This window comes from Echinops telfairi, unplaced genomic scaffold (assembly GCF_000313985.2).
Source record: "Echinops telfairi isolate 266 unplaced genomic scaffold, ASM31398v2 ScPeMD7_31;HRSCAF=116, whole genome shotgun sequence".
In the NCBI taxonomy this organism is placed as follows: domain Eukaryota; kingdom Metazoa; phylum Chordata; class Mammalia; order Afrosoricida; family Tenrecidae; genus Echinops; species Echinops telfairi.
The window spans coordinates 63722378-63735156 of NW_022103928.1; the positions used below are offsets into that span (position 1 = coordinate 63722378).

General features: G+C 52.4%; 1 protein-coding gene across 1 annotated transcript in view; it reads right to left on the reverse strand.

Annotated features, from left to right (window-relative positions):
- The window catches only part of CACNA2D3 (calcium voltage-gated channel auxiliary subunit alpha2delta 3), a 982973-nt gene that overhangs the window by 225311 nt on the left and 744883 nt on the right, over nt 1-12779 (reverse strand). Inside the window, exon 17 of the mRNA XM_004702433.2 lies at nt 802-873. Within this exon, the coding sequence (XP_004702490.1) occupies nt 802-873 (72 nt within the window). The remainder of the gene's footprint in view (nt 1-801; nt 874-12779) is intronic.

A 12779-nucleotide genomic window follows, 5' to 3' on the forward strand; every position in this document is an offset into this window, starting at 1 on the left:
GTCCTCTGTGATAGCAGCCCCGGGACACTCACACGTGGTCCTCTGTGATAGCAGCCCCGGGACACTCACACGTGGTCCTCGGTGATGGACGACGTCCCCAAGGCATAAGCACTAGGCTGGTTGTTCTAAACCAGAAAGAGGTCTTCCCACTGTGGTTTCCCGCTGGGGTCACTTAGCAGGAGCATTTTGGAAAGGCAAAGAAGGAGCTTCACTTTCAGGGTCAAGCTGGCTTAACCTCCACTCGTCTACCTGTGAGTCTGAGTCCTGAGAGCAGAACTCTCTTAGGGACTCGACTGCTCCGCTGCTAGGTGAAAGGTCAGCGATGCGAACCTATCAGCCACCCTGTGGGAGCCCAGGCCAGGGAATCAGCTCCCTTCAAGATGACACGTAGAATTACACGCCACCCACAGGCTCATGACGAGTGGTACTGGAATCAAAACAACCGCACAGCGGGTTCCAGGAATCCATCAGCAGGGACGCAGTGATCCAGTGGGATCCAGTAGGACTGCCCTTGGTGGGATTTGAAGACTATAAGTCCTAATGGGGGTAAAACACCTCATCGTTGTCTCATCGAGCAGCCAGTGGCTTCAAACTCCTCACCCTGTGCTTAACAGCCCAACACATAACCCAGGACAGTGAGTTGGAGCTGGAGTTTGCTCAGCCAAAAGAAACAATAAGAGGCCTTTATAAGTCCTCTCAGATGAAAGAGAAGAAAGAGGAGGGGCACTAGCATTTGAGTCAGAAAGGATCCAAGAAACCAACCCTTCCAGCCCCCGGGAGGGGCACGATGACTATACTCACGGTTTCGTTCTGCTTACTAAACACGGGCATGGCCACTGTGGTCATTAGGACGAGGCCCTGATCGTCGGTGAGCTGGGTGGAGAGAGAAAAACTGGTTACGCGGAGCCATCCCTACCCCTCGAAGAGCTGCAGCGGTGGGGGCCGGGATGTGCCCTCGAATGGCTTTAGTCGGGGAGGGAGCTCTCTCTCTCCGGATTCCCGAGAAAGGGCCAGCCTCGGCTAGGAAAACAAGTTCCCTTGCCTGCAGCGCTTCAGCGGTACCGTCCACTGCTCTCAGCCAGTCCAGTGGAGAGGGCAATCTACTTCCACAAACCAGCAAACGAAGACCATGTGGATCAGAAAAGACGTCCCTCTGACAGTGCCCTGGGAGATGAGCCCGTGCGGCCGTGGTGGGTCTGAGGGCAAGTCCGTTGAGCTGGGCAGCTCACCGTTGGGAAGACGCAGCGGGGCCTTCCGTGCTCTGCTCAGCTGCCCATGGGCGGCCACGAGGCAGAGCCGAGCTGACAGCAGTGAGCAAGCACTGGGTGTCCTGTGGAGCGCCGCTGTGTGCACTCCTTCCCACCTGACCCCCCTCATACTCCTGACAGCCACAGAGAGGCCGGCCGGTACTGGCGCCCACTCCCCACGGGAGTGGAGGTGCCACTTTCTAGTAGTTATACGTCTCTGTCAAGGTGAGCCTACACTCTTCCATGACAACCCAACCAAGACATGACTCTAGGGGCCCCGAGGGACTGGGCGTCCATGGTGGGAGTCTTGGCCATCAGATGGGTAACTAAATGAAGTGGACATTTAGAGTGGACAAGAACCAAGTCAACCAGCATCCAACTGCGGTGGGAACATGGCTCCACCATCTTGCTGAAAACACCCGCATCCACCATGGCCACCACTGGAGGCCTGCTGGACCGTCTGCGAGGGCAGCACCGGTCCACAGCAAGCACGGCTCGCAGAATGCAAAGTCTTCTGATACTCGGACCTCCTGAGAAACTTTGCAACACTGTCAAGAAAGTGGGTTTGCACCGACCCCTAACTATGAGCAGCTTCCACTTTGCAACTCAAATCACAACAGCAGGCTGAGCTCAGACATACCGACGACAATCAGGAGACTGGGCCTGTCACTCCTGCAGCCAGGACACGTCACTCACCAACCACTCACGTCTGTGGCGATACAGAGACAAGACCACTGGATATCAACTTGGAAATATTTAGCCAGTATCAATATTTAGCCAGCGTCAATTAGTCACAGGCTGAGCCCTGGTGGCATAGTGTTGGGCTGCTGCAATCTGCATGGTTGACAGTTCAAAACCACCAGCAGCTCCTCTGGAAAAAGACTGGGCTTTCTACTCCTGTAACCAGTTACAGCCTTGGAAACCCACACGATGAAAATATAATTAATTACTGCATCATTATTAATTATAATAACAGTCCCACCGTATAAGTAACACCTATGGAAACCAAACCAACGAAGGGTGGGGCCTGTCAGAGAAGGAAGACGTACACTTTGGCACCAAAACAAACAATGGAGACCTGGTGAGCGCACCCCCCACGGGGGGACGTTGAGTGGAGAGAACAAGGTGGTCCCAGTGAGGGTGTGGCTCGCCCAGACTTCCTCCTGGGAACTCTAATTTGTCGCGAGCCCCAGGCTCACAAGGAAAGGCAGTGAGCTCCCTCCAGCCCCACTCACACAGTGTTGTGATCCCCACCACTCTCCTAGGGCGTGAGGGATCATGTGGCAGACCCATTTTTCCGGCCCCAGTTTGGACAGGACCATGGAGCCTAACCTTTAGGCTTTGTAATATCTACCAGCGTCTGAAAACTGCAGGACCCCAGGAACAGCACTGGCGTAGCATGCAGAGCCTTTTCTGGGTCCCGCGCCGGCTGGCTCCATCAGTCCCGTCTCTACAGCTCTGAGCTTTTTGGATTCTCAACATTTCATGGAGGAGGAACATTAGTTTGGAAGCTCATTTGCATGGTAAGCACTTTACAGTCAAAAGGCATCAGTACGCCCACCGTAGGAACTGCATACAGCCAGTGGCCAGTGTCCTTTCCAGACCACCAAGCAGAAGTGATGCAGCGAACCCCAGCCAGGAACCTTCTATCCCCTCACACCAGGGGGTCCCTGCTCCTCTGAAACCCCCGGCCTGTGGGGGCTGTTGAGGCAAGAGTCACCACTTATGATTCATACAAGTGGCTTCCAAGAAAAATGCAGACATTGAATCAACACTCATTTTCCAAGGGGCAGTGATGGGAGAGGGGCCACTCCACAGTCTAGCTGGACAAAATCCCATTAACTTCAAGTCCAAGTGGGAATCCTAAAATGAACTGCCACTCAATTACACTCGCCCAGACTTTGAACGGGCCTCTGACTGGCTGGGTTTTGGTACTCTGTTGTATAATAGTTGTATATTATTCCATATCCTTCATTTCCTATGCTACATAATGGGGGCTGTTCTGGTATCAAAGGAAATGATGAATAATAATACTGAACATCTGGTTTATAAAACACAAACTTGCTCAACAGATTGACTGCTTCCTGTGGGCTCCACAAGTTAATCATGCACGTGGGCTCCTCTGCATATGAATTTGGACCCATGTGCAAGTGCACACGGTGACACTGGCCCCTGACTCCTGGTGCCTGCTTGGGTTCCTACGGATGGCTGTGTCAGCGGTGCGCACGGCCCCAGGACGAGGCTCCAGAGAGGGCCGCTCCACTATATCCGGGACTTCGCGAATGTTGCCTTGGGTCCAGTCACTTACTCTTTGCTCCCTGAACACACCCTACACACCCTAAACACACACACAGAGTGAGCAGCCCCTGAGCAGTCCCAAGAGATAGGTGCCAAGGCCCATGACTTGGGAAGATCACTGGGAATAAGACAGGTCTCACTCCTAAGGAAGCCAAGTCCATGTGAGTAGACCTCAAAACTCCTGTGCAGCAGATGGAGAAGAGCCGGGGGGACGGTGCGGGGGGCACCAAGGTGTCCAGGTGGAGCAGAGCTGTGACTATTTCCAGGTGAACCTGGGGGCCCGGGCAGCTGTCAGCATGGGTTTTCTGTCTGGTTTGTTTTCCTGTTCTGAGGACCCCCTTCCCCGCACCAGTGTGACAACATGGAGAGCGAGCTTCTTGCCACCAATCCTGGGTGGCTGCTGCCTTTTCCTGAAAGCACTCAGGCAGCAATGCAGAGGGGCTCTTCTCAACAAGGAGCAAGCTCATTCCTCACCCTTCTTTCTTCTAGAGCAACCACCCCCTTTCTCAAGGAGATCCCTCCATCCTGGTTCCTTCCTCCAGGAGACTCTCCTGAGGTCTCAGCCCCTCCCGCTGGGCATGCCACCCCACCCCGGTGGCCTAACCAAGCACCAGAAACCCCCTCAAGGCTTAGGCATGGGGCTGGAGGAAGCAGCCTGAGACCTTCTTCATCCAGGGAGGAGACAGACTCTTCCTCCCCCCATGGATGGTTTAAAAAATGAAAGGCGTTGGCCATGCCCCGTCCACAGAGAAGGGACTGAGAAAATAAGCCAGCCCAGCAAGCGGCAGGAAGATGAGCATGGATTGTGTGTGTGTGTGTGTGTGTGTGTACCCAGATGCACAGGGGAGCAGTGTGGTTCCAGTCGTGGATGCCTACATCTCTAGGAACACCACAAACTGTGTCTTGAGCCCTAAGCTTTTCATTTTTGCAGAAATACACTTTCCCTTTTTGCTCAAATGAGCATGAGCCGGATTTTTGAATCTTCAAAGGGCAGACTTCTGACTCACACAGGTGCCCATTTTGGCAGATGACCCAGGTCGCTGTAGGTGCTTAATGAGGTAGCCCCAAGGGTCATGTTCCATGCACACAGAGACACATGACAGCCAGCAGAGCCAAAGGGAGAGTGGCAAGGTCTCCTCTCAAAAGGGAGGCTGTGGACGTGTGTCTTCCCATCACGCATGCATACATGCACGCATGCTCTCCCTCTCCCACTCGTGCCTCACTCAACTCCTCACTCACTCACTGCTTATTCACTCAACTCCTCACTCACTCACTGTTCACTCACTCAACTCCTCACTCACTCACCCAACTCCTCACTCACTCACTGCTCACTCACTCAACTCCTCACTCACTCACTCAACTCCTCACTCACTCACTCAACTCCTCACTCACTCACTGCTCACTCACTCACCTCCTCACTCACTCCCTCAACGCCTCACTCACTCACTACTCACCTCCTCACTCACTCACTCCCTCAACTCCTCACTCACTCATTCACCTCCTCACTCACTCACTCTACTCACTCATTCAACTCCTCACTCACTCACTCAACTCCTCACTCTCAGTAGTCACTCAACTCAATCACTCACTCACTCAACTCCTCACTCACTCATTCACTACTCAACTACTCACTCACTCACTCCTCACTCACTCACTGCTCACTATCATCAAATCAATCCCAACTCATGGCAACCCTATAGGACTGCCCTGAACAACTGGCCCCTTTGGATTTCCAAGACTGTGATTCTTTACGGGAGTCAAAAGGCTCAGCTTTCTCCTGAGGAGTGGCTGGTGGTTTTGAACTGCTGGCCTTGCAGTTAGCAGCCTAACATATAATCACAGCTACATCCAATATCCCCTATCGTGCCCAAATAATGAATAATGACTACTATGTATATGATGTAAGATCTTAGGATGAGATCTTAGACTCATACTAAGATTTCAGTGTGAATTTATGTCAAACCTTCACCATGAGTAGGAGTTGATCTGCTCTGAAAAACAAACAAACAAACAGCCTAAGGGGAGTGGTCACAGAGTCAACTTCAGTCAACAAGCAGGACAGAGATGTTCACACCTACAGGGACAGAGACTGGAAGCTTGGCAGGCGGTGTACCTGTGCATGGGCCAGTTAGGACCATGGGGCTGCCTGGGCAGCCTCCGTCCTGAAGGAAATCGTCCTGCTTGGCTCCTGGGCCTTGTGCCTGACATTCTGCCTGTTGGTCACTCGGTGATTGTCCTGTTGCTTCAAGAACTGCAAGTGGTGCTCCTCAGCAGTGGCACATACCACTGTGTGCTCATGAATTGTAGATACAGATCCTCCATGAAGGACTGAGGCGGTGCGTGTAGCCTTCCAGAGCTGGCAGCCGAGCCCTCTGCTTCTGCTGTATCTAGAGAGCCCTCAGGGTGCCTGCCAAGCCCCTGGGATGCCTGGCCTGGAGCAGGCATCTGAGGGAGTTCAGGGCAGTGCACTTCATACTCCACACTAAGCTGCCTCATGCTTTCAGCAGAGCCTCCTGCCAGATCTGCTCAGCCTGAGGCTTGTGCCCAAAAGAAAGGCAGCGTGCAAACAGGGGGCTAAACTTGGGAAGAGATGGGCATGAAGCCAAGAACAAAGGCCAACTCACCAATGCTCCTCAAATATTACGTGTCACATACACTTTGCCCCTCTTGGGTTTGTATGTTTTTCTTCTTGTGTTCAGGTTGATCAACTTGTTGACTTGGCTAACAGAGTGCAATATATCAACGTATGCTACACATGCCCCCTCAGTCCTTCCTGGAGGATCTGTGTCTGCAATTCATGAGCGCACAGTGGTGTGTGTGCCACCGCTCCCTTTCACACTGAGGAGGAGCACCACTTGCAGTTCTTGAAGCAACAGGACCATCACCGAGTGACCGGCAGAGTGTCAGGCACGAGGCCCTGGGAGGTAAAAGGCTCTCCCACAGGTGCACTGTTTCTGACTTGGGCTGCAATCGGCCCAGTCAGCAGTTCAAAACCACTGCAGCTCCGAAAGAGAAGGACGGAGCTTTCTTCCCCCATGAACAGTGGTGGTCGTAGAAACCCACAGGGGGGTGTGAGGGCTCAGCCTCAGCCTCGACTGGATGGCCGACTGGAGAGTGGATGATCTCCCTCGCTACATCTATCCCGTTAGAGCTCCCGCAGCCTTGGCTTGCTAAAGAAAAGAATAGTACTAAGAGGTGGGGACACATCCCCAATACCCCCAAACCCAAGCCCGCTGCCACCAAATCACCTCTGACTCACAGTAGGGGATTCAGCTTTAACCACGAGGTTAGCAGTTAGAACCCAGCGGCCACTCCAAGGAAGGGCAAGAAGGCTGTTTGCTTCTGTGCATCTGTATATAAAGTCAGAAACCCCACGGAGTCTTTCTGCTCCGATTTAACAGTGCACCTGGAGGCAAGCAAAGGGCAGCGTCTTTCACACCCACTTTCTCAAGGACATCTGACCAGAGCAGAAGCACCCTTGTGGAAGCACCCCTCCTCTCTCCGGGAGCTACAGAAACAGACTGGGAGCAGCCCCAGCAATGGGAGAGCAAGACCGGAGTCATCAATAGGTGCTGTGGACAGTAGGAAGAGCAGCAGAGGGAATGGGGTGGAGGCAGGAGGGGGGCAGGGCATAAGAAGACTGCAGCTGTGTGGAGATTTCTCATTGCACACACTCCTGTACACGCCCACCTCCTGCTGCTGGACCAAAAAGGGCCTCTGGGCATCTGCCTCTTTCACTGTCCACCTACCTGTGTCCCTCCCATCCCTCACACGCACTCACTCACTCACTCACTCACACTACCCTTTCCACCACCCCAGCCAGCCTCTCTTCAATACTGGTCAGATAGGAGAGGTGGACAATCTAGGAAAAACCGGACTTGATGCTGTTCTTAGACTGAGCACTGGGTGGGGGGGGGCTCTCAGGAAACACCCTTGCTGGTGCAGATACGACACCTTCTGAGGGAGATCACAGACAGGGGCGACACCCTCTCGGTGGTGCAGCTCGTGCCTCAATGGAAGGTGAATGTGAACCCCGCCTCGCCGGCTCCTGTTCTCTAAGGCTGTGCCTGTGCACTCACTCCCACAGGCGTGAGATCTCCACCGCCATCGTTACCAAGAAGGATGCGTGTGCTGGCTGCTTCAGAAGAGGCTGGTTAAGTCAGAATCTTTACACACCTATGCACCTGTAACCAATCGCTTGCTATATTAAAATGCCATTGTGCTTGGCGCAGCAGCGGGTTGACAGAACCGAGGAAGACCCGCAGGGAGGGGGACGGGCGAGGCAGCAGCTGCACCAATGGACTCCAGCAGAACTCGGAGGGCGGCCCTAGGCCGGCGCGTCTCCTGTGCTGTGCGCAGGGTGGTGGCGTCCGAGCCAACGTAGTGGCACCTAGCAGCAAGAGCAACACCCCAACAAAGAGATGGAGGCAGGAGAAGCCCCGGAGGGTCAGAGCTCAAGGCTGTGATGTCTGCGTTAGTCTTCTCTACTTCACTTGGCCAGGCTCTGATTATCCCCTGCAATGGCTACCCAGAACGCCGCGCAGCAACATTCACCAGTGGAGGCTCGTGTGCAAAGCGCTCAGGGCTGACCTACTACCCAGGTCTTTGCCCTCGGTCAATTAAGGTCCAAGGGGCATCCCACTCCATCCATTTCACTCTCCAACCGACGGCACTCGGCTCAGGCTCCCTGGGTGGCAAACCCACTTCCCGGAATCAAGTGCTCAGAGGCCTTGAGTCAGAAAACCGCAGCCCGAAGGCCTTCAGCGCCATTCTGTGGGGGCGTAGCCAGCTCAACTCCCCAGAAGCAGCCCGCTCTGCAGGCCAGCCTGCTGCCCCCGACACCCGGCTGGACTTGCTCCTTAGTGTCGCGAAGTTCGCCGCTCAGTTCCGTGCTCTGGGCCCTGGCTCTGCTGCTGCTCCTCGGATGAGCTCGGTGCCCTCCGGATGCAGAAGGTGCACCGTGGAGGGATGTGAGGTCCGGAGGACATGCTTCATTCCTTCTTCTTGCTGGTCATGGGCTTCGTGAGGGCGTATTTCACACACTGCAGGGGGGCACTCCAGGGAATCCCGTTCCCAGTTACTCATAGGTGAGTCCTGTCGGGAGCTTCCCCCACTTTGTTACTAGACTTGTCATTTGGGGGGACTTAGACGGGCTGGCGAGAAGAACCCCTGCAAAAGCAACAACGGTACATACTGTGACATACGCACGTTGGCAATACTGCGATCTCCAAGGAGACGCATGGATAGGCATGCGGGCTGAACCGGCATGGGAGCGAGAGTGGAACACCCCACGGAAATACACAGGTCTGACAGGAGATAAGAACACACTGGCCTCTCCTACTGCTTCAGACGGATCTCTTCGTGTGGTGGGCGTGTTCAGGGGCAGATGTACATAAACGCCTTAGACGTAAGCAAGCCCCGGAGGGAAGGAGTTGCTGGGCCCGGGGACTCGGGACCGCTGTCTCGGAGCACAGCCAGGTCACCTGCCACAGCCTCGTTCACAAAGACACTGGACGATGGCCGCTGTGAGTGGCAGTGTAAAGTGTGACTGCTGAGAGCTTCCAGCTACAGCAAAGAAGCGTGACACAAAAGGAAGATGCGTTTTAAAAATTTGCCCAGTGGACTCGTGGGCCACATGAACATCAGTGTCCATGCTGAGACTGGAACTAGGTGGTCCCTGGTAAATACCGCCAGCGGCTCTGAAGAGACCACACTCAGGGGTCCTGGCTAGAGCGGGAGCGAAATGCACAAGACTCACGAGTATGCAAAGCGGAAGCCGGAGACCAAGGCCCTTGGTCACGCTTTGTACCTGGAAAGGAACTCGCCCCAACAACTCAGCTTTCCATGAAACAATTAGACAGGTCTGCCAGGAGGACAGGGAGCCCTGGGGGTGGAGTGGGCTACCCACTGGGCTGCTGATTGAAAGGTCAGCAGTTCAAAGCCACCAGCTTCACCTCAGGAGAAAGAAGAGGCTTTCGACTCTCCTAAAGCGTTCCAGTCTCAGAAACCCACAGGGGCAGTCCCACCCTGTCCTACAGGGCTGCTATGAGTCGGGATGGTCTCAATGGCAGTGACTTGGGTTTGGGGTTTTTATAAGAACAGTCAAATTGTGAGGTGTGCACACCTTAGAATCATCAGCCATTTGAGTTCAAAAGGGCAGCATTTAACCCAAGGATGGAGTTCAGAGGAGTTCACACAGGGGGAGGAAGTAAAACAGGAAATACAGGGAGGAGGATGTGGGGTGCTATCAATTGCAATCAATGAGATGAAACAAAATCTCTGAATGAAAAATGGTTCATCTCTTTAATCCTTAACCCAATTCACCATAAACAGTTGTTTTTGTTTTGTTTTTCTCAATCCACTTACTCACAAATCTAAGAAGATATTTGGAAATAAAGTCTGACTTGTTTCAGTGCTATAGCTAAATAATTCCTAAGTAACCAATGGTACTATATGTATAAAAATATCATGTACATGTGTATATATACATGTGTCTTTACATATACATACATATATGTATAATATCACTTTTAGAAATGAACTCTTAGGAGTAATTGTCGTAGAGTTTTTTTCCTGAGAATGTTTGCCCCAGTAGAAAATCCGAGTACAATCTCAGTTACAACACAAAATCTTCACATTGATCAGGGACACACTTCAAATAACTGTTAGACCCTGAAGGCAGCTCCAGGAGGATACAGAGTCTGAGTCCTTTCTGTAAAAAGTCAAGTCCACCACCAGTGTGCCGCCCACAGTCTCTGGTGCATACGCACTGCTGTGAGGTGCCACGGGCCGTTCCAGACTCACAGTGACATGACACAGGGCCCAGGCCTGGGGCACCCTAACAAGAGGTTTGGGGCATCTGACAATGTCCAGACCCCATCCATGGGGTCTTCAGTGCTTGGTCCCTCCGCCTGGACCGCCTGTTCCTTCTTCACAGCTTGTCCTCTGCCTGCAGGCGCCACTGAAGCCTGTTCACTGTGCTGTCCCTGCTGGCTTTGGAAATCCCAGGGGCATAGCTTCAAGGCCCCCAGGCACACGCACGCACCTGCAGGCCGACAAGCTGACAGACAGGCGTACAGGTACCGACTGAGAATGTGTCCTCCACAGACTTTCAGTCATCAGGATCTCCCGGAACATGGACAGTGGACTCACAGCGGGTGAGTTGAGGGCAGCTTGTTGAAGGGGGAATCGATAACGGTTGTGGACAAGATGCAAGGTACTCCCAAAGGGTTGGAGCAGTCCCTCGGTGCCAGTCCTGAAGGGGCCTGCTACAGAAGCAGGGGAGGGAGGGAGCAGCTGACAGGACCCAAGGCAGGGAGGCTGTGCACCTCCAGGAGCTGACGGGTACTGAGCCCTCCCTCCCGCTGGAGGACAGAGCCAGCCCGGGACAATCCTACTACAATCTGCGGTGTTTCCTTTCATTAAAGCCAACCAGCGGAAACCAAAAATACTGGATTTCATATTTGTATTTCTGAATTCTGTGTGGGGGATACATAGGTGTTTATTTAAAAATTATTCCCCTCTTTAAATATACTTGACCAATCTTAATACCAAGGACCTCTTTCTATCCCCACCTACAGCAAACATTTCCTAAATACAACCACCCAGCAGCACATGCTTGCAATGAAGCTAAAGCCTTAAAGCCAAAACAAAAGAACCAAAGGGGAAAAAATCTTCCTGTAAAATTCATCTCTTTTGGTATGAAGATCAAAATAGCTCCTTAAATCACAGTAACACTGTGCATTGGAAAGTATTATTGGAATAAAGTTGTAATCTGCAGAGGTAAACATTTGACTTAATGATATAAATGACATATGTATATTCAGGATTTTGGACGTCCTTTGTATAGTAGTAGACATGGAAGAAGCATGCATTCTTTGGAACTACAAAGCTGGTTCTTCCTTTTGATTGTTTTTCAGGAAAGCTGCCGCTCTAAAACGTCGGGCTCATTAAGAACACCCCACTGTTCAGATGGCTACTTCGCACTGGCCTTTTCCGCATGTGTGCCAACTGTCTGAATACTCTCGGGCAGAAGGCCGGACCAGGCCGCTGCGGTAACCAGGAAAGAAAAGAGCACCTGAGCCTCATCCTGTGGCGTTTGCAGGCAGCACCGTGGTGACGTGCGGTCGTCCTCGAGAGAGCAACAGGCAGGCTGTTTTGCTTCTGTCCCCTTTCGACTGAATCTTTACTACTGGCTTTTGGGATTCGGGGAAAGCCAGGAGGCCTTTGAGATTTTACTGCATTTTCAGTTGCACGAGTCCACAAGCAGACATCTCCCTCTTCGCATCTCGCATGAAACTAGAGAGTTGGGCGGGCTTCTACTCCCCTTCTTTTCTTGGAGACTCAGAAGAGAACTTTGCGAATGATCATGCAAAAACCACACCAGGGCATCTGCGCCACAATCTAGAGAGAAGCTTCTTTAGTGGCATTGCAATAGGATTGGGGGCGGGCTGGGACTTTTAATCCTGCTACTCCCTCTTAGCGTCTCTAAAGGATGTCGGAAAGTAAAGGCTACCTCTTATGAGTAAACGCCTAAACCAAGGGAGGAGAGTCTCTTGGACCAGGAACATGAAAACTAGGACTTTGAGGAAATTGAATTAAAAGGCAAAGGAATTTGGCCATGAGCTTTGTGAAGTGCCCCAGTATCACTAGAGCCAGGGGCAAGACGGGACTACAGATTAGCATATTTGAAAACCTTCTTAGAAAAACCACTTTGCTTACGATTCCAAAGTGCCCCAGTAATAATGACAATGAAGACTATCATGGGACAATGGATTTTGTCCAATATTTGCGATTAAATTTGACACAAAAGGGGCCCTGTAACGTGGCTGAACATTCACATTTTCACGAACACCGTTTAGACAGAGTCCAAATAGGTGCCTGGAAGCACAGTGCACAGTCGAGCTCCGGAGCCCGGGGACACAACCTTCCCTTTCTTTCAAGACCCCTGAAATGCGCTTCCTCCATAAAACCTTCCCTAACTAAGCGGGAATGGGAACCAGATGTTCTCAAGCTTAGGACAAAGATAATCATGTTTATTCCACAGCCGAAGATACCATCTAGGACCCTATTTGTGCAAACTGTTAATACGCAAAGTCACTGAAGACGGCAGCAGAACGGGACCCTGGGAATGCGGCGGAGCCCGAGAACCTCCAGGACAGACGCTCGGGAGACGCCTCTTCTTTTTGATAGCGGTTACGCAGAGCCCAGTGTACAGATTGTTTAAGATGGCTC